This window comes from Monomorium pharaonis, chromosome 7 (genome assembly GCF_013373865.1).
Source record: "Monomorium pharaonis isolate MP-MQ-018 chromosome 7, ASM1337386v2, whole genome shotgun sequence".
In the NCBI taxonomy this organism is placed as follows: domain Eukaryota; kingdom Metazoa; phylum Arthropoda; class Insecta; order Hymenoptera; family Formicidae; genus Monomorium; species Monomorium pharaonis.
The window spans coordinates 19535642-19558034 of record NC_050473.1 but is presented as its reverse complement, the minus strand read 5'-3'; the positions used below and the strand labels follow the sequence as shown (position 1 = coordinate 19558034).

Below are 22393 nucleotides of genomic sequence, written 5' to 3'. Positions count from 1 at the left end.
TATTTTCGCTGTTAAACTGCAAGTTGTTTTCTTCCTTGTAGATTTTAAAATCAAGATTTATATTTACAATCAAAATTTTGTATCGTATTGATTAGGGGAAAAAAGAATAAATCTAAGCCTGTAATTTTTTAATTTCAATAACTTTTAGCTGGTATTCCAAAGCCTAATATCTGTTAAAATACAATTTAAAACGATCTACTGTCACTAATTTTTTAAATAAAAACTCGCAAATCACAAAACTGTATAGATGTGTAGAGTCATATTTGACATAATTAATATGCTAAACAATTTTATATTATCAAAAAAAAATAATCAAAGAGATATTTGTCAAAAGAGGTAGAACTTAAATTTAAAAATAAAATTTTAAGAATTTTTTTATGTATAATGTCAATAAAATCCTGTGAAAGTTCATGATTTTCAAGGTTAAAAATAAAATTTCTGTAAACTTCAATTTTTTCCTAATTGTAAACACCCTGTGATCGTCTCTAAAGATGAGCAAACTTTGAATTGTGCATGTTTTTGTATCATAGGTACAATTTTAAATTGTCATTTCATACCGCAAACATAATTTTAAATCGCATGTAACTTTAAATTTTATTCGATAAAAAAAAATCGAAATCATAAGTAAAATTTGCATCACTTTAAAATAAACATTAAAAAATTATAACCATTTAAAAGTTTAAAAATTGTTCATGAAAATTTTTTATTTTTTACAAGTATTTAATAAATGAGTACTTCATTATAAAAACTTTAAAGTATATTTGCGATTTTGCCGACTGCATGTCGCATTGTTTAAGAAAACCGCGCATCTGTGTTTCTCCGATGTTCATTTGCACTTCACTTCAAATATAGGAAATTTACCATTACAAAGAACAGATCCAACATATTTGTTCTTTATAGCGAAACGTTTTTGTCTCCCTCCTTCCCGCAGTATCTCATGTAGGTTTTTATCTTATTCTTACCTCATACAATCTAATTTAGTAAAGGAAAAAAAAAGATTAAACAGTAGATTTAATTATTTGATCAATCGCGTGATTACGTTCAAATACGACCTAGTCATCCTACACGATTATTTCGTGAATTATTTTGAATTTTTGTGTTACTGATAAGATTGTCATTAGAAAGAAAAACCTATGCAATGATCTCAAAGACTGTTTCTTGCTTTACTCTTGAAGAATACTTATCGTGTTACTTGCAATGTGTTTGTATTAAATGTTTATATTAAATGTGTTTGTATTAAATTTGTATTAAATGACTTTCACGGAAGATTTGATTGCGGCAATCAAGTATAGGAAGTTTCGATTTTATTATCAGTTTCGACAAAAGCGCAGTTCGTAGATCCATCGCAAAGATTATTTATCCAGGATTCATAATTTAACCGTTATGTAAAATGAATAAATCGCTTTTTGCTTGGATGTTGGTAAAAACTGTTTTAAAAAAATTTGTAAGTCAACTTACAAAAGAAGATTTAAATGTATTATTCACCTGTCGTACGTAGATCAATATTTATCACTCGAAATTTTTTAAACATTAAAAAAAATTACAAATTTTATCTGCCAATAAATGATACATTCACAAACAATATCTTTGCAATTATATGTACATATTATATAATTATATAATACTTTTTTTGTATATATCAAAATTTATGAAAATTACGTAATTAATGACAAATGTTCAGTTACGTAATACTTCATGTAATATATAATTTAAATACCTTTGCACTGTATGTCACATAAAAAAATGCTAAATCTGTACGTGTAATTTTATTTAATTTGTTTTCCCGAAAAAATTTCTCTAATTAAGTGAAACGGAAATTAAATTGGATTCACGTTTTAAATACGATTTTGTAAATAACAACACTGTGTTATCACAAATGTTTATCTTTCAACAAGGTGCTATACAACAAACTGTGTACACAAGACACACACACTCGATCGTTCCCCACGTGTTTTAGCTGTAAATTGGTAAAAGTTTGCTTGTCGGCAAACTCCTGTTCGTCGCAATATCGTTATAATATATTAAAACGTATTATGTCACATAAACGCGTGTGTACACTAACTAGGATACCTTACGCATCTCAATTTACACGAGACCTCCATACAATTGTTGATTAATAACAAATAAATTTCAAGTTATTTTACACCATTAACTATTAAATGCACAACTGGTTCGAATAAAAAATTATTAAATGAGAAATTTAATTCCTCTAGAACGAATAAAGAAAAGAAGAAAGTATGTGACTCGCTCTCTAACGAAGATAGTAATATAAATATATTGACTTATATCGGAGATGATTGCATGATCTGCATTTGAAAAAAAAAGTTTGCTACATTAATTTTAATTGATAAACTATATAATCATGTAAAATTAAACGATTAAAGATTTTTTTGCAAAAAATGATGAATAAACATGTAACAAACAAAAAATTCATAAAAACAATTATTCGTAAAATCTGTTAACCAATCTGTCAACCCGTTCTGGAAAAATGACAAAAATTATTGGAATATTCTACTCTTCAAGCCGGTTGAACCTGTTTCTGACGACATTAAATTCTTAGTTCGAGGTATAGTTTTGTGGTAGACCCAAGGGACGGTAATTCTTTTATTACAAAAGTTGTATTTGCAAACTGTTTATGAAATAGTCAGCGGATCTTCGTTACGTCGTTCGTCGTTGAGGTTTCTGTCCTTTAATAACAACTGGCCGGCCTTTGATGAAACCTCGTTTACGCCGTGCGGTCTGAAACATCAATGCCCGACCCCCCATAACTTCAACTACGTTTCCAGATCAATCGATACAAAATGATAAAAATGGCAAAACGATACGAAGAAATTGCATGTATAAAAATGTATTTATCATTCTTTACCGTGAGAATATAAATATATACACATATATATGCATACCAACCTTTTTACTAATATACGAATTCGCACGGCGCGTGATAACTCGCTCGGAAATCGGAATTCTTGGTCTATTAAACTCTGCTGGTTTCTTCACCCTATGGACATTTCGAGATTAACATTAATACGAAATTTTAAGGCAATAATAGAAAAATAATAAAATATTATAAGGAAATGCAATTTAGATTTTTTTGGTAGACAAAATATGAAAATTGAAATTATATATCGTAGACCACAGCAGCAAAATGCAGAATTTAAAAATATATATTAAATATGTATATATTCAAACAATATGTTATATTATTCCACATTACATATTAAAACAATTTGGCGCTATGCTAATTATTTAGTTTATTTTTCATTTTTTTCTGTAAGTCTTAGATATGGAGCTGGGTTAGAAAGCGAACCGCCAGTTGCTTATTCATGTATTGAGATGAATTAAAAATGAAAACCATTGTAAATTACCTGTAAATCCTGACAAGCCAATGCTCAGTGGTGTAAGCTTCTTCCAGATACGTTAACTGAAAGTTTTTATTGCCTATTTCCGCGTTACGAGTGCGATCGTAACCATAAGGCGACCGATAGTCTATCTTAACGTCCCCGAACCGATAATAACTCAACTTGTACATCAGCGAGTTCAATAAAGTCGGGGAACCCTCCGAATCCACACGGAACTCTCCCCTTTCAGTAAAATAATCACTCTCACGAATGTCCTGAGGATGTTCGCCCTCGGCGATACGGACCATCCACAGGAATTTATTGATGTCGTCACCGGAATATCCGATCATCCCGCCAAAAATGATTAGCACATAGTCCACGTCCAGGGACGTCATGATCTCGTAAGCGGCACTTTCATTCGAGCTCATCGCTTTACCGACCAAAGCTATGTGTGAATTATTCCACGTATTATTGTCCACAAGGGTAGTCCTGTAAAAAAGAAATTGACGTAATCGATGTTAAATCGATTTCACATTTAAATATATTTAAAAAAGAATATATAATAAAATGAGAATTTAGATATAATGAAAGTTAATGTTAACAACAATAATTAACAAAGATATAAGCTTGAATTTTACAAAGTAGATGTATAATAAGAGGGTCGAGAAGAATAGTTTAAAAAGAATTTAAAATATTAACATGAATAATTTATTAATAATCAAATTAAATAAAGTATTTTAAAGACCTTTATACTTAGTCATTAAAAATTAATATACTTAAAAAATGACAGAGAGAGAGGGGGGAATAAGGAGAATAGAAAGATGAGAAATAAGGACGAAAGGTATAGAATAAGAAACCTTCGGTGATATGTGATAAAAAAGTATATATTATAGCTTAGAGATGTTAAAGACTGTGTTAAGTAAGCTAATAAAATAAGGAAAGATTCTATTAAAACAGGATTATGATAGATATTAATTATTAACTTTAAGGTACAGGTGGATATGTATGATCAAAAATATTGTAAGCCAATGCCTTCCTAGCAAAAAGATAAATGTATTGTAAAGTAAATAAACTCTTTTGCATGTTTAAATATAGCTTTCAACAAAAGCGTCGTACCTGTTAGCCATACCAGCAATCTGGTATCCGTAATCCCACCAGCTCATGACTCGAGCGTCATTGGCGGTGTTTTGGGCTAACCAATAGTAAGCCTCTCGAAAATCGTCCAGTATAGCGCGACCACCGTCGTTACTATAAGATGCCAGCACGATAGACGGACTGGAGTAGGCATTACTAGTCACCCACGTGCAGTGCACGGTGAACATCATCAGCAGCATCAGCATACCGATAACGACGACATTACGGAGATTGGGGCCCAATCCATCGCCGTTGCCCTTCGACCTCTCGTGCTTCATTCTGCGAAGTTTACCGGCCTTGTCGTACAACGCTCTGCCGGGGCTTCTTTCTCTTTCCTCCTCACTCTCCTCGTTGCTTTCACTACCGTTGTTTCCATCCCTGTCCTCCTCTTTGAGAAATAGCTCAACGAGTCTGCTGACGGCAACTCCAGCCAGCATACACACTACCGGAGTCAAAGTTAGCATAAGTCTTACCATCACACCAGCAAAATAAACGGCACTTATGGCGTACAGTACGACTGCAAAAAGAATGCAAATATCAGTTACAATCAACCGTTTATTTTAGTCTAAGATATATTCTCGTCATACAAATTCCTACCAAAGACACGTTCGTCGTTGACGTGTGTAATGCAATACCAAAGACCAACCGGGAACAATGCAACAAGAACGTGCAGATCAAAGAAAAAACTAAACCAAGTTGTCGGCTGATGTTCCGAGACAGACGCTATTATAGGGATATGTATCTTGGCGTAACCAGTGTCCCACAACGAATAAAATCTTCCGCTCCAAGGAGCAACAACGCCAGTGTACGTTAAGACGATCAAAGCTAATAGTAGCATAATGGATGTTACAGCCACCACACCACCGAAATATTTCATCTCGGATTTCGTAAGTACGGTTCTTAAGTATCTGTAATCAAAGAAATCAATGTAAGTAACAGTATTTTATATATATATATATATATATATATATATATATATATATATATATATATATATATATGATAATTTGGAGATGCACTTATATATATCTATATATATTATATGTATAATGTGTGTGTGTACACACACACACACACACACACACACACACACACACACACACACACACACACACACACACACACACATCATACATATAATATATATAGATATATATAAGTGTAGCTCCAAATTATCTGAAATTTCACTAATTATTTTATTCTAGTATTCTATTAGAAAAATATATCATGTAAACACAAATGAAATTTTTTTCATTACAAGCATTACATTTTCTTCATTACATTTCATTCAGTAGTTATAGAAGTTTATAAAACACAGATTTACAATTTACATAACTACAAAAGCATTATTTAACACCATTTAAATATATTAATAATAATAATAAACACAATGGATATTCATAATTAAAATATTTATAACTTTGTAACTTTGTCTCTGTCATTTTTTAATTTTTTTTAGACTGCTTATCTTATACTGTTTTTATATTTTGGTTTATTAGGAATGGATTTTAAGCAAGCTCTTTACTTGTATTTTTATCTTTTATCTTTACAATTGTTAATTTGCAGAATGTAGTTTTTACCAGTAATTGAATTATTTAAATGATAGAAAAAGATACATTAAAATTTTATGAATATTTATGCTGTTGTAGTTGCGAGTTAAAAAGTCAAATATTGATGGTTTATAGCAAAAATTTTACAAACATATTGCATGATGAATATTGTACATTAAAGTAATGTAATATAATAACGATAGAGAACTGGCCGAAAAAATCTAATAGATAGCAAAAACCATTATAAATTCAAATTTTTACTGTCCCAGATTTTATCCAATAAAATAAACTGGCAAAAACTCTATAAAAATAATATGTCAAACTAAAATATATTAATTTAACTTATAATTAAAAATATGTAATTAATAATCATACCAATTATACTACAGTTTTAAAAAATAAAAACTAATAATATCAAATGATAATAAAACCTTATAAGTTTTTTTTAATTTTAATTAATTTGTGAAATATTTTTAACAAACTCTTTAGAAATATAAATGTTGCTAAATTTTATATTAATTTTTAGTTTAATAAAGGAAACAATAGTAGCAAGATTAAAATTTTTTACCTAACATAAATCTGTTTTGCACATTTAATATTCAATGTCTTATAATTAAAAAAATAATTTATTTGATACGATTCCTAATTTATATATTTTATTGTAGATTAGGTAAAGCAAGTTTTTTTCAATTGATAATACTCTCATTATTTGCCGTTTATTTTATCGTTTTTAATAGAAATGTTTTTGTTAATTTTTTCTGCAAAAACTCATTTTTTGATATGGAATTATCCCCCCAAAAATTTAGAATTTTGCCAACCATAAATAACTAACAAATTAACTTTAGGACATTTATAAGAACGATACATACCTAAAAGCTGCTACAAAGATTATCAAACCGAATACACCACTTGCCGCCATATGCTCGGAAGTTCTAATCGGTTGAAAACCAACGAATGGTATCTGCATGCTTAGTAAAAGTCCGAGAACGTAGAATGTGGTATAGCTAGTAAACAACCGATTGCTGAAGCGGTTCAAGACCAGTAGGGCAAACACGTGGAGCGGAATCAGATTGATGATAAACACGTAGCCGCCCCATGCCGACACCATGTAGAAGTAAGACAGAGCAGTCACGCTCGCCCAGAAGATCGAGCCGGTCTTGACCGATTTGACCCAGAGGTAATAGGTGATCTGCAACGCAAAGATCGCGATTCCCTCGTTGTCGTAACTGCCGGCTACAGATCGCGAGATATAACCGGGCACGATAGCGATAAAACAGGCGGCAAACAGACCAGCCCCGGCGCTCCATATCTCCTTTGTTAATAAATAAGTGGATATGGCAGTAAGGCCACTAAAAATTGGAGCTAGGAACACACATATGTCTCTTATATGCACTGGTATGTTCAGGGAGTGCAGTACGTAGTGTATCGAGCCAGACGTTATCATAAGCCCAGGATAAACAGTGCCACCAACAATCCGGCCCAATGGATACCAAGCTCGTTCGTCAAACCAATTTAGAAAATTGTAGAATCCATGTTGCACCATGTACGCCGTCGCTCTGTAGTTGAACCTAAATTTAAGATACATGCTTATCACATCTCGTTGTCAATTAACTAAAAAATTTTATTTACTTATCAAAACAAATGAAATAGATTTTAATGTCATTTACTTATCAAAATAAGATAAACTAAATTATGACAAATAAAAAAATAAAATGGTTTTTAACACTATTTACATATCAAATAAATCAATTTATAGAAAATAGAAAAAATATATATTGATTTTTACATATCAAAATAAATTAATGTATAGGCAATAAAAAACTAAAATGGCCTTTAATGCCATTTACTTATCAAAACAAATCAATATATAGGAAAATAAATTACGAATTCTAATTTAATGTATCAAAATTTTTTCATCCACATGTTCCCAACTAAGATCGAAATATTATCCACTATCTCACATTTTCGTTACATAACAGCAAAAATAACGCAACAAGAGAAATTTATCACCGCTGCACGATAACATCGTAGGGAGTGCCGAGGGGGACGGTTCGCGTACGTCCCCGGGTACGTACCAGGGATCGAACTCGTGTATGATGCTCTCGAAGCGTATTACCGCGAAGAGCCGCGAGGCGAAGCCCGAGATCCAGGCGAGTAGGAGTACGGTGAAGGTGATGAGGGAGCTGAGGCCGGCGGCGTTCGTCAGCGTGGAGGACTTCATCTGCTTAGTCGTCGACCTCTTGTCGGGGAACATGACCTTCGCGTTAGCCGACGACGTGGACGACGTTGACGAGGAGGACGATGGAGACAATTGCTGTGGGGGAGACGACGACGACGACGACTTGTTCGACAGCATGTTTTCTCCCGTTATTCCTCGAACGTCCGCCGCGTACGAGCGCGCTAGACGTGCGTATATATCAGCGTGCGTGCGCGTGTGTACGTCGACACCTCACAACGTGTCGGCATTAGCCATATGTGCACCGGTAAACGCCCGTGGACTCTCCAGTTGCGCGCGACAGATTAACGAAGTGTCTCTCGCTGCCTGCCTGACACTTGAACTGTGGGAGGCTAGCAGAGGCTAGGACACGTCGAACGCCGGCTACGTGTTAACCATGACTTCCACCGCGGCAACTGCGGAGTAGAACGCAAAATTTGCACCAGAGCGCAGCAGCGGAAGTCAGTGTGTTCGGACGTGCACAACTCACAGTGTACGCGCGATGGATTGGCTGCGTTCAACAGAAAAAGCAGCTTTGCAACTGTGTAAAATTCTTCAACACGACTGGTTTATACGTTTAGATCTAACAGGAACTAAGAGCAAGAACGTGTTAAAGATCGTGTTGAGACTTACTTAACCAATGAAATAATAGCATTGACGTCTCAAGATCGTGCTTAAGATGAGTCTTGAATAAGATTCGACTATGAATACCGGTCTATGAAGATTAGGGCTACGTTCCGTTTCACGCATGATACGCATGGTACGTCGTTCATCTTTGTTGTTTGTCTAACGTTAAACGAGGATGAATGATGCATTATGCGCATCATGTGTGAAACTGGGTCTGTTCGCGTCACATGCTCCAACATGTTCCTATTTACCCCAACGCACTCCAATACGTTGATTCCGATGACGCCAACCTATTAGAATGCGTTGGAGTGAGTAGGAGCATGTCGGAGCATGGCGACGCGAACAAACCACGTGTGAAACGGAACGCAGTCTATGGTCTGTTCTAGCTGCACTGTTGCACTGGTGCAATAAGTTGGAATGAGAAAAAATATACTTTAACTTATTGCACCGGTGCAACAGTGCAGCTAGAAAGAACAGACCACTAGTGATCCTCAAGGAAGTAATTGGACAACGCGGGTATCGTTTTCTATTGGTCGGCGGCCATTTTGATCAAAACCGGAAATAAACAGAAAAAGAGCGAGCAAGAGAGATAGAGAGAGTGCCGAGTTTGCAGGTTAGGGTATCGATCATGTAATTTTTCCCCTAAGGCCGAAATCACATGGTGCGGAATAGAACGTGCATCATAGGCCGGAATTCATAGTCGAATCTTATTCAAGTTCCAGCTTAAGCACGATCTTGAGACGTCAATGCTGTTATTTCATTGGTTAAGTAAGTCTCAAGTCGGCTCGAAGCTAGACTTAAGACAATGCTTGAGCTTAAGATCGGTCTATGAATCCCGTCCATAAGCCGGTATTCATAGTCAGATCTTATATTTAAGATCATCTTAAGTACTGTCTTAAAATGCCATCAACCAATCACAGAGCCGTATTAGCATCTTAAGACATTGCTTGAGACGATCTTGAAATAAGATTTGACTATGAATACCGGCCATAGTGTGCTTTCCAGCAAGACACAGTGTAACACAGTGTCCATTAAGGTGCCTTTTCACGCTGACGCCTGACGCTCATTTTCCAGCGTCAAAAGACATCACGTGACTAAAAACAAAGATACTCATTCGTCATTTTTAGTCACGTGATGTCTTTTGACGCTGAAAATGAGCGTCAATGCCTGCGTGAAAAGGCACCTTTAGTGTGAGCGAGACACACTACATGTTCTTTCTCACACTAATGGACACTGTGTTATGCCCAGTCTACAATGAGTCGTTGGTCGTTGGTCGTAAGAAATTTAACCAATTATGTTCGGTTATTCTTCTCTAAGATCAACTGTGATTGGTTAAATTTCTTACGACCAACGACCAACGACTCATTGTAGACTGGGCATTACACTGTTGGTTTGTTCGCGTCGCCATGCCCCGACATGCTCCTACTCACTCCAACGCATTCTAATAGGTTGGCGTCATCGGAATCAACGTATTGGAGTGCGTTGGGGTGAATAGGAGCATGTCGGAGCATGTGACGCGAACAGACCTGTAGTCACATTCATGCACACAGAACAGCACAGAATTAAACGGAATGAAACCAGAATTGTGCACATATGAGTTTTGAGTTATGTGAGTTATTCAATCGAACAACTCAATAACAATCCTTGGATTCTTGTATTTCTTGTTCAAGATGTCGTTGGTAATAGGGGGCCCAAATTTATACATATAGTAATATAAGCTAACAGAATGGTGATAAGTTTTAATTATACAAAAATGTTAGGAATTGCGAATATGACACAAACGCAGTGTTGAAAGTTAATACATTGTACAATACATTGTTTTATGATTAGCAAACAAGCAGTGAACCAGTTCCACAAAATTTGATTTTGTTTACCTGTATGTTCACCTATGAATGCAACAATATTTATGTTTTGCATTACATTACAAAAGAATTTTATCTCGATAATAAAATTTCCATGCAATTATCATCATGACATTTGTTATATACATATGTTTACACATATAAATAATACATTTTTCAAAAAATTAATGCTTTATTGTTGCAGATCCTAATTGCAACGGAGATGCAATTATGTCTATGTTGTAAATAATAATTTAAATAAGACACATTAAGACTCAAATGTTCTCTAGTAAAGCAAGATTAATAAAACGCACAGGGAAGAATCCCGTTGGACGTTATGATTTTTTGAAGCTTTTAGTCAACGAATACAAGAGCACATCGTCCAAAGGTAAAAGAACAACACTGTGTCTCACTTATGAAAGGCTGTATTTTATCAATGAAGTATATTGTGCCTGTGATGGCAAATGTGTAATAATATTAAATAAATGTATTTTAAATTTATTAGAGGCACAAGAGCAAGTACTGGCAAATTTGGCAAACTTTGCCTACGACCCTGTGAACTATGGATATATAAGGCAGCTGAAGATAATCGATATATTTCTCAATGCCTTGTCTGAGACCAATCCAAAGCTGATACTTTTTGGCATTGATGGTCTCTGTAATTTATGTTTAGGTAAGCATTTACAGGATTAAACAAATATTTTTTTTAACTAAATAAAAATGAATATAAAATTAATAAAACTTATAAAATTTAGTTATGTTAAAAGTCACATGATTAAAAAACTTAGTTGAAGATCACATTAAGATTGAATTAACTTATATCAAGATTAAAATTAATAAAAATTTTGAAAAATATTTATATATTAAAGTAGAAAGCCATAAATTTTTTAACCCTTTGTGGCATGGTGGTCGACCATCTATCTCAAATTTATTTTTTTAATTTTCTGGATACCAAATACTGCATTTTATTATTTTTTCTTGTAATTTTACTTTAGTAAGAGCCTTAGTATTTGGTAGGGTGTAAATTTCCTTTATTATTAGTTAATTTTGTTATATAAATAAATAAAGTGAAAAAAGTGTTTTTTACAATAAATGTATGTCAGAAAGAAGAAAGAATCATAAACCTGCAAAAATCAATATACAGGGGTTTTTTTGGTCGCTAATTACGAATCCGCTATCAGATTTCGATTCTTTTTCAAAATGGCGGATCCAATATGACGATTCACGATTTTGAGTATTTTTATAGGTTTTTTACGGAAATTGATATATTGAATTTTCTCGGGTCGGAATGTTGCAAAATTTCGAAGTTTCTTTTTTTTACAAGAACAAATGTACAGAACTAGCTTTTTTAGGTTGATTATGTGTAGGTCAGATTTTTGAAATTTAAAAATAGAAAATTTTAAATAGGTGATAAAAAATTTTTTTTTCAGATTTTATATTTTTTCATTTTTTCGACAATGGTACATAGAACATAAACTGTATATCAATTTCCATAAAAAACCGATAAAAAATTCAAAATCACTTGCCATATTGAATCCGCCATTTTGAAAAAGAATCGTTGAAATCTGATAGCAGATTCGTAATCAACGGCCCCCAAAAACCTTTCTATACCAATTTTCATAAAAATCCGATTAATAGAAAAATGTGTGCCGCAAAGGGTTAAAGTAGATTGATCAAAATAATTATAATATAGATCAAATAAATTTAATATTTGCTTATAAATTAAGTTTTGCACATTTATAATGATTGGAATCGCATAACATTTGTCATATGACATGTATTATTGTTTCAGATGCAATAAATAAATTATACATCCTACGGAATCGAGGTGTTGAGTTAGTGTCGTCGTTACTTATCTCCGAAGACGAGAATGTCTTGCTCGCAGTAATTACTACCTTGATGTTCCTGGTCACACCTGAATCGGTGGACGAAATAACGTCGCCCAAAATAATTAAGCGTATGCTGGAACTCTCTGATACATCGTACGAGGATACGCGTGTTAAAAACATGGCAATCTTATTCCTAAACGATTATTGTAAAGTGAGTGATGTGGAGAAAGTAAAGACAGGACTATAATTAGTCTGTGAAAAAAGTAGACAAATCTAATTGATTAAAGGATTAGATTTGACACTTATTGAATTACACATTTTATTTTATAAATTTATATGTAATATTTGCAAGTTGCAAGTATAAGGAGCAACATCATGAAGCTAATTCGATTCTTTGTTGGGTTTCTCAAAAATCATTCTGTAAAAAGTGCTTCCAAAGTAAGATCATTTGCTAATTCAATGAACAACCTAAGAGAGGGAGACCAAGTGTCAGTTTTGAAAGTTATAACAAATGACGATATACTCAAGTTTGCTGAATTGACGGGCGATCATAATCCAATACACACCGAGTCAGCAAGAAATATTGCACATGGCGCCTTGCTCAATGGCTTAGTATCGGGCTTAATTGGTACAAAATTACCTGGTGCAGGTACTATAGTAATCGAACAAAATCTCACATTTCCTAATCCATGTTATGCTGGCGATACCGTAGAAGTAATAGTGAAAATTACATCAGTAAGAAAAATCATTAAGTGCGTGTACATGTGTATTGCTAATGAAGATAGAATTGTGTTAGAAGGAGAAGCCAAACTTATGAGAAAGATATTGTAATATTTATGTAATATATTTCTTATTAATATGCATTTCAAAAATATATAATGTATAATGTATAGATATAAAAATATTTAATAACACTGATATTTCCTATTTTGTGAACGTAAATGTATAAATATCGCTCTATTAACATGTCTCTTGGTAATTGTAGAAAATACAGATATATGTAGTTTGCAATTATTTTTTAAATTTCTATCCTTAGTCTTACCTGAAGATTATCAGAATTTTAGTTAAATTTGGCTGCCGCATGTGACATGTCCCAATCATAAATACAAACAATTAAAATGATGCTCTTACATAAAATCTGTGGTTTTGCTGAACAAGCACTTCAAATGTGGCTCATGGAATTACATTGCGACATAACGTGACTTTATAGATTTAGAGCATCGGCCGTGCATTTGAGTGGAGTTTTGTCAGGTGACACAGTGTAGTTCTGTGGAAAAAATTCTGAAGTAAAAATAAATTTAATTATTGATTTGTAATCGCGCATATTTTTTAGAAGAAAGGTATATACTTCTTTATGTTCTTAAATATTTAGAAATCTCATCTAATATAAATTAATCTGATTAATATAGTTGAGATTGAACAGAGAGCAATGTTAATATAGTCGCAACAATTTACATTCTAGGGCAAAATGTATTTAACATTAATAATGATGGCCCTTTGCACATCATATTCCTATGCAGAAAATAATAGTACTGCTACAGATATTAAATCATCCTTAAACATAAAAGAACAGCCAATTGGTTGCGTCTGCGCCGTATTTTTAAGTGGACAATTTAAGAAAGGTAGTAAGGAACAACCTAAAGGATATCCTGCACTTCTCCACGAATATCCTGAACCACTTCCATGTAACACAATTGGGAACAAACTTTGTGTCAACAAATGTCTCGACGCTGTGAGTTTTCAAATTTTAATTTTATAGAGACAGGATTAAATAAGTTAATATTTTTTAAATTAAAGTAAATGGCTAATAAAAATAATTTAATTACGGTAATAATTGCATGAATAAAAACTAATTTAGTTAAAAGTTGTATTTATATTAAACATTAAATTAAGCTAAATTAAAAGTTAAATTTATGAAAGGTGTTATATATTAGAATGTTTTATTTATTTATTTATATTGAAATGTAATTTTGAAAGATTAGATTAAACTTAAATTACAAAATAATTATAATATAGGTTATGAAATAAATTTAATATTTTATTTATATATAATTTAGTTTTTATGTTCATAAATATTTTTTGTTATATAAGATTTTTTTTTACATACGTAAATTTTTAACCTGTGAGAAATAATAAATAAATTAAAGTTTATCTGTTCTACAAATATCTAATTGGAATTAAAAATTACTTCATTTAAAAGTAACTGAGTTAAATTAAATTTAACTTTTTATTATTTAGCTTTTAACCTTTTAATATTAATTACTGCCCGACCTTGTGTAGTGAATTATATATTTTTTACATTATCCTTCTAAGCTTAATTGTTTGTTAATAACGATAAATTAAAATATTCCACAGATAGTGAAACATTTACCAAACAGTTCTGGAATACTTTGTGCTTCTATAGACCGTGATTGTCATAAAGAAAGGGTGAGTATAAATACGTATGCAAATTAATTTTTATTAATGTTATCTTTATAAATTATATGTATTTAAAATCACTATAATTAAAAAATAAAATTATTTTTTAATTATTTTATTATATAAAAATTATTTATTTATTTTATATAAAATAAAACTATTTGGAACTATACGATAATATTTCTTGGCAGGCTTATCTTTTCTTCAAGAATTGCAAAGACGAATGGACAAATACGAATCTGTCAGCTGGTAGAGAGTATTGCTGCAAAAATGGCCTGCCATACAAATGTTGACTGAAGTGTATCCGTAGAATATTTTTATACCACGATTGTAGTTTGTAATTCTGTTTCATTTTCTAGTAAATATATAGACAACGCTCAAAGCATTTTGAATGTCCCACTGCTTGTCTAAATATAGCTCGTAGATGATCATACACGCTCTACAAAGACACGCAGGAATTCACCACGAATATCTCGAACCATTCTTCTATATTTAGACTTCGAGGTGTGAGAATTTTGTGTACGCAGTATGTCCGCAATCCGTAAAAAAACCTTATGGATCTTATCGAAGTAAATGTTGGCTGTTGAAGCCATATCCTAAACTTTCATTTTGAATTCAAGTTTGAGTATAACTCCAGAAACTTCAGCAAGACTACAATGCCAGCTTTAAGTTACACGCTCGTATCGTTTATCGTTGCAACCTTACGACCGCAGCATTTGCTCGACTACTGCCTTGTGAAAATATTAAAACCAAGTAGTATTATAAACGCAAAGATGTGTCACCCTTTATAGAAATTGATAAAGATTAAGCCCTAAGATTGTGTGCGTGCAAAATTAGAATTCACGTGCACGATTAGAAAGTACGCAAAATGTGCGCACGAGTCCTGGCGTGTCCTCTGTGCTCGCAGCCTGGATTCCTGACACTCGACGCACTGCGAGCCGGACTTGTGAGCGTAGCAACTCGACCCTTGATATGTCCTGTTTGTAATGAGGTATTGTTAGGTATAGATAAATTAACTATACATCTGTTTGGTCACACGATCAATTTGAACAGCGGTACAGCGGAATCATCGAAATCCGCGGATGTCGTCACTAATGAGCAAATAACTGCTGTCCATAACGCGCACAACGTTGCTCCGCAAGACTGGAATATATTGAGACAATTAGACAGAGCTGCAAGTAGCAACAGGTTTCGTACAGAGCCGTCAGATTCTGGTGTGCTGAGTGTAGGGAACGACGTCGTAAGTTCCCAATCCAAGAATCAAAATTTGCCAAAGTGCGCGAATCAATCCAATTTCATATCGGATTATAACGATGTGATAAAGGTGACCGTCCTTCCACAATCAAATGAGAATCATAACGATATGGTTCAGCGAACAATCACAAATCTGCAACAAGGGGCATTAAAAGTAAATTGTGCGACGCAGTATTTTTGTAATGACAATATCAAACGTTTGAACGTACCCCAGGAAGCCGCACAAATGGAGAAAACGGGTTCTGTGTCGGATTTAATTATTGCGACAAAGGTGGTAGAAATCGCAGATGCCAACATTTATCGAGATATCGGAAGGGAATCGAATGGTAGTCAACGTGTCGAAAAAGGAAGACCTACAAGAGATTTAATCGAGGAGGAACACGACCTTCCTATTTTCCAATCGGTTCAAAACGTGGTGGCAAATGTTTGCACGAGAGAGTCGAGAGAAAAGCATGACGATAAGGAGAGCTTGCCTAATACGGAGAAAACGACTCTGAAAATGGATGCCGATGATAAAAATCAGAATTTGGAACACGGGCAAACGTTGTTGCCTCACGTACAAATAGGCGGCAAGGCTTTCCGTGCGATAGCGCCGAAAGAAAGAACGGAGAGATGTAACGTATGCGGCTTTCACTTTCCTGACACTAACATCCTGGCTTTGCACAAACAATTAGTACACGAGCAAGATTCGGACAATGGTCCGGAGAAGATTCTTAAGAATTATTCCTGCCATCTGTGTTCCAAGGTGTTCAAGATGCGAGGCAGTTTGATGGTGCACATGAGAGTGGCGCACGTTGGTCATAATCTAGGCAAATAATTATATATAATTAACCCCTGGAGGCCACACGAATGTAATTTGGGACAAGCGAAAATTGAAAATTTCGAAAATCTTGGAAATCTTGTTTTAAAAATCACAATTTTTCTCTATGTTAATGATATTTTTTACTTCTAAAAGTATTTCTATCGAATTTTACGGGGAAATTTTACCCCGTTAATAAAGTGTGCAATTGAATTTGATTTGAATAATTACACATAAAGTTATTAAGACTTAAAATTCAAAATCCCAAATTGCATCCATGTGGCAACGTCGTGTGATTGGGTAGAGGTGAGGCCTCCAGGGGTTAATAAATTATTATTTAATAAATTATTTAATATATAATTAACAACACAAGCCTGTGAAATCAAGAGTCATAAAAACTTATTATTATTATTTTAGTTATTTTTAATGTATTTGACTATTACGTCGCAATTTTAAGAATAATGTCAAAAAGATCAAAAATGGCATTTTTTGTCATTTTTCTCAGAATTGATACAATAAATTAATTTAGACAATGGATTTGTGTACAGTAGGCAAAACTACATATTGAAAGCAGTTAATATTGTTACAAAAATTTATACAAGTCTCAATTTCAGACCAATGTGTTAATTAATTTAATATAAAAATACGTAATTTATTATATATACATACATATATATATATATAATATATATATATATATATATATATATATATATATAATTCTTTAATAATTTGACATAAACCGTAAATAAAGTTTTCCCACAGGTTCTTCTGCTAAGGATGACCAAACTGATGTCACAAACGGTGACGCTGGGTACACGTGTCCCACGTGCGGGAAGAAATTCAAGAAGGTGAGAATAGTTCTGCGCGTTTTCTTACAATGTCCGTCAAATTGCAACTTGATAACTTAAAGACTTTTCGTTCTTCTCTCATTTTTGTTTTAGGAGCAACACGTAGTACAACACTTGAAGATCCACGAGGGTAAACAGTGGGAGTGCGATACCTGCGGCAAAATGTTCACGACCAAGTACTTCCTGAAGAAGCACAAACGGCTGCACTCGGGCGAGATGCCGTACAAGTGTAAAATATGCGACAAGAGCTTCACCTTCCAGCAGTCGTATCACAAGCACAGGCTCTATCACAGGGACGACAAGCCGCACACCTGCGCGACCTGCGGCAGATCGTTCAAGGAGCTCTCCACGTTGCACAATCACGAGAGAATTCACACTGGAGAGAAGCCGTTTGCATGTGAGACATGTGGTATGTTATGAAAAGAGACGGCTCAAAACGAGCTGAGAAGTGCAGAATTAACCGATAAACCAATCGTTTGGGATTGACTAACAATTAACATTAATTATTCTGTTTGCATAGTGTCTGTAATATTATGGTGTGCTGTGCTTACTGAAAACAGGTAATTTTCTCTCACAAAAGAGAAAAAAAACGGCGAGTGAACGCCTTATCTTGTAAATGTGTGCGCCGTAGACCACGACGAGACAATGACAATAATAATCCTCCTACAACTGCCATACTAATTCTTCCACAGGGAAATGTTTCCGCCAGCGTGTTTCGTACTTAGTCCACCGTCGAATTCACACGGGAGTGATGCCTTATAAATGCACAATGTGTAACAAAAGCTTCCGATACAAGGTACAAAAGCTGACTATTAAGCATTTTCAAGTAAGTTCTGTCCTTTAGTAATTCATGCTTTCAGGTGAGTCAAAGAACTCATAAATGTCCCGTACAAACATCAGGCAGCACGCAGCAATTGATATGCGACACACGGGAGACTGATAACGGAACGGTTGGCTCGCAGCAAACTACCGCCGATGCCCTGCAAAAAAGTCAATCAATGACGTCGAGCAGCGTCGACAGTGAGGAAAACAAATACGTATTGATAATAAATGTCCAGGGACAACCTGTTTTAGCGTTACAATCAGAAATAAATAGCATATCTTCCGAGAGTAAAGAACAAGGCGTCGAATTTGGAGATGCTAGTAATGAAATTTCAAAGAGCAAGACGTGGGATACCAACGATCTCAACAGCGCAGGACTGGAGGAATCGGCGGAGCCAATTGAGAGAGTGCAGTCAAATAATGAAAAAATAAACGCGAAAGATACGAACGATTTTTTTTCTATGGTGATGTCACCCCTCGAGACCAGTCTGTCGTCACCGACGTTCGAGATGGAACACTTACGGGTATCTTCACCTAAACCTAAACGTAAAGAGGATCTGATAGATTCTTACGCTGACTTTCCGCAAGTCTCTGACAATGTGCAAATGAATCTGGTAGAGCAAGGGTTTAACCATAACAAGGACGATTCTTTGCAAACAATAAATGAAGAATCATTGAAGGAATTGCTGTATGGTATGGATAGAAAATAAAGCAAATATACGCTTATAATTCGATAGTACAAGCTAAAGTTAGCATCCATCATAGATATATATATAGAAAATCGAGATATTTATTACAAATGTTAAAGTTGAAAATTATTATGTAATTATCACTGTAACTCGATTACACAGCCGTGTAGATACAGAACAATTGTATATAATTTATTCTTGAAAATAATGGAATAATAGCGAATTTGATGAAAATATATTAACTTATGGTGTTGCAAAGACTATTGACATGCAGATATCTAAGTGCAAAAATAATGCAAGCAATAGATAAAATATCCAATATATATTAAAATGTGGATTACTACAATAGTTAATAAACAAAACAAAAATAATTTAATATAAATGAAGAGTTTCCTATAAAAATCAAATAAAACTAAAAAAAAATAATTTTCAGAAAACAAAAAAATTTTCCTTTAAACTATTCTTGTAATGTTGTAACAGTTGTAAATCTTCCCAAACATAAAATAGGTATAAGGAAGTTGTAAGGCTTTTATATTTTAAGAATGCATTATAAAAAAGTCATAAAGATTCTACATAGAATTTTATATCTATTGCCTCTATTTATTTTATATTAGAATTTACATTTAAATTTTTTATAACATTAATAATGATAAAGTTAAAAGAAAAATATTAAGGTATAAAGTAATAATTTTTTTATTTTCTACTTATAAACTTTTACAAAATATTCTCAACAAATTTTTTATTTATTTCTCTTTGTATAAATAGTGATTGTTTTTTGATAATAAAATAAGTAGAAGAACAAAGTTTTAGATTTTAATATTATAAGAAACCTGTTTTTTTTAATCTCTAGATCGTTGGTTTTTGTAGGAAACCCTTCAATTACATTTTTTAGTAAAAAATTATATTTTAATTAAATTACATTAGATTTAAAAAGTTTTCATATCTAAAAATGTAAAGGAAAATGTGATATAACATCTCTTTCATATATATCTTTTAACAAAGGAGTTTTAGGTCATTTTTTAAATAATAAATAATGAATAAGATTAAAGCAAAAAATAATTTGTCATTTAAAAATATTATCTTTTTAATATAATTTAATAAATATTAATATAGAAAAAATGGAAAGAATATGCATAATAATTTTAATAAGCATTGTTGTCACATTTTTGTTAGTAAAATGTCTCATTTAAAGGAAATGTCATGAACAATTCATAAACATATATGAATATGTTGCATGAAAATAATATAATAAAACTTATTTTTTTAATTCCAGATAAATTACATAAATTTCATTCTTTTCTATAGTTTTTTTTTTAAATTCTTATGTTTAGTTTGCAATTAAATTACTTAGAACTATTCTTCCTATTAAATTCAATGCCAATTTAGGAAATTATATTTTAGGTAGCATTAGAGAAGTTACATGGTTAAACAAAAATTCTACGATGAACAAATTTGGAAATTCTAAAATAACTATATAATTATTTGTAAATGTAAATTTGATCAAGTTCTTATGTTATATAAAAAAAACTTAAGAACCTTCTTATAAATCGCGTAATATTTTGTAATTTACACATACTTACTGCGAACCCGAAGTCTTCGAACGCCGTGTGATCATAACGAAATAAAATAATTTCAAAATATCTAATTACGTGTTACATTATTAACGTTGTCCTACGAGCAACGTGAAAACGTTTTCCAAAATTTACTAGGTAACTCACGCTCAGAAGTTCCTGTCAACAAAATTGCAGGTTTCATAAGAAAGCAACTTATTTCATAACCTCTTGCATTTTGTTTACAAAATGCTGTTGATGGAACGCGAGTACGCGACAATGGCCGCGTTCAGGGGCTCGATTCTTGAAGTCATTCGCAAGAGAAACGTATACGCAAATACTCGCTCTAACAGAAAGTTGTAAGTTTATTGGTTAATAGCCATACGATAGCCAATAAATTTCCAACTTTTCTGTAAGATCAGAATTTGCGAATACGTTTCTCTTGCGAATGAATTCAAGAATAGAGCCCCAGTAGACACAACTGTTGAGTGAGGGCTCAGTGATTCTTTAATATGATTGGTTAATACCTTTAGATCTAACCAATCATATTAAAGAATCACTGAGCGCTCACTCAACAGTTGTGTCTGCTGAACGCAACCACATTCTCATCATGGCTGCGTTCAGAAAATCCAACAGTAAATTTTTAATGGCCTAGTTTACATCGTGCATTTGATACGCGTATCAAATAGTAAATAACTAGTGAATGTGTTTAATCATTGGCTGATCAGCTTAAATTCACTACTTGATACGCGTATCAAATGCACGATGTAAACTAGGCCATTGAGATTGGACGAAAATAGGCCTAACCACCTTGCTGGCTTGAATTCGCCCATTGATTCTTGCCTTTAGTTGCCTATTTATTCTATGCTATTTATCTATCTATCTATCTATCTTTCTATCCAACAACCGAATATATTTTTATCTCATTTTAAATGTAAAATGTTTTGAGAATTTTTCAAGTCGCAATGCGCGACAAATAGCCTGTTCTTTTTCGCTGCACTGGTGTTAGAAGTTGCACGAAGTTAGAATGAGAAAAAATATATTTGTCTCATTTTAATTTGATGCACCTAAAAGTGCAGCTAAAAAAACAGGGGCCTCTATTACGGTTCTTAGGTGAATTCACTCACTTTTCACATTTCCAGCACTCTCTCCACTGATTGGCGTATACTTTTAGAATTAACAATATACACCAATCACTGTAGCTCACTTTTCACATTTTCACAGTGAGTAATCTCACCTAAGAACTGGGGCCCAATTCTTGAAGTCATTCGCAAGAGAAACATATACGTAAATACTCGCTCTAACAGAAAGTTGTAAGTTTATTGATTAATAGCCATACGATAGCCAATAAATTTCTAACTTTTCTGTAAGAACAGAATTTGCGAATACGTTTCTCTTGCGAATGACTTCAAGAATCGGGCCCCTGTAATAGACCCCCAGGGGCTCGATTCTTGAATTCATTTGCAAGAGAAACAT

The 22393-nt window shown here is 33.2% G+C and overlaps 4 protein-coding genes across 7 annotated transcripts; 3 read left to right on the top strand and 1 right to left on the bottom strand.

Moving 5' to 3' along the window:
* Positions 1 to 1291: 1291 nt before the first annotated feature.
* Positions 1292 to 8653, bottom strand: LOC105831345 (dolichyl-diphosphooligosaccharide--protein glycosyltransferase subunit STT3B). 3 transcript variants are annotated; one of them, XM_012671406.3, is made up of 7 exons: positions 8098 to 8653; positions 6892 to 7590; positions 5070 to 5380; positions 4455 to 4989; positions 3366 to 3827; positions 2908 to 2998; positions 1292 to 2774 (listed from the first exon to the last, which is right to left on the bottom strand). In XM_012671406.3, exons 1-7 carry the CDS (start codon positions 8376 to 8378, stop codon positions 2748 to 2750), a joined length of 2406 nt encoding a protein of 801 aa, XP_012526860.1. In that variant the 5' UTR covers positions 8379 to 8653; the 3' UTR covers positions 1292 to 2747. The 3 variants fall into 3 exon arrangements, with proteins under 3 accessions (XP_012526860.1, XP_012526861.1, XP_012526859.1); XM_012671407.3 differs by having other exon boundaries at positions 1292 to 2768; XM_012671405.3 differs by having other exon boundaries at positions 1297 to 2739.
* A 1753-nt stretch (positions 8654 to 10406) lies between these two features.
* Positions 10407 to 13545, top strand: LOC105831343. Its single transcript, XM_036289639.1, has 5 exons — positions 10407 to 10740; positions 10911 to 11093; positions 11211 to 11378; positions 12498 to 12779; positions 12878 to 13545. The coding sequence occupies exons 2-5, from the start codon at positions 10985 to 10987 to the stop codon at positions 13363 to 13365; spliced, it is 1047 nt and encodes a 348-aa protein (XP_036145532.1). The 5' UTR covers positions 10407 to 10740; positions 10911 to 10984; the 3' UTR covers positions 13366 to 13545.
* Positions 13546 to 13689: 144 nt separating this feature from the next.
* Positions 13690 to 15328, top strand: LOC105831347 (follicle cell protein 3C-1). Of its 2 annotated transcripts, XM_012671411.2 has the most exons (4): positions 13690 to 13874; positions 13997 to 14266; positions 14890 to 14961; positions 15144 to 15328. In XM_012671411.2, exons 2-4 carry the CDS (start codon positions 14003 to 14005, stop codon positions 15243 to 15245), a joined length of 438 nt encoding a protein of 145 aa, XP_012526865.1. In that variant the 5' UTR covers positions 13690 to 13874; positions 13997 to 14002; the 3' UTR covers positions 15246 to 15328. The 2 variants fall into 2 exon arrangements, with proteins under 2 accessions (XP_012526865.1, XP_012526864.1); XM_012671410.2 differs by having other exon boundaries at positions 13690 to 14266.
* Positions 15329 to 15477: 149 nt separating this feature from the next.
* On the top strand, positions 15478 to 19749 carry LOC105831346 (myoneurin). Its single transcript, XM_012671408.3, has 5 exons — positions 15478 to 17015; positions 17771 to 17856; positions 17950 to 18265; positions 18549 to 18652; positions 18717 to 19749. Exons 1-5 carry the CDS (start codon positions 15821 to 15823, stop codon positions 19386 to 19388), a joined length of 2373 nt encoding a protein of 790 aa, XP_012526862.1. The 5' UTR covers positions 15478 to 15820; the 3' UTR covers positions 19389 to 19749.
* The last annotated feature ends 2644 nt before the right edge of the window (positions 19750 to 22393 follow it).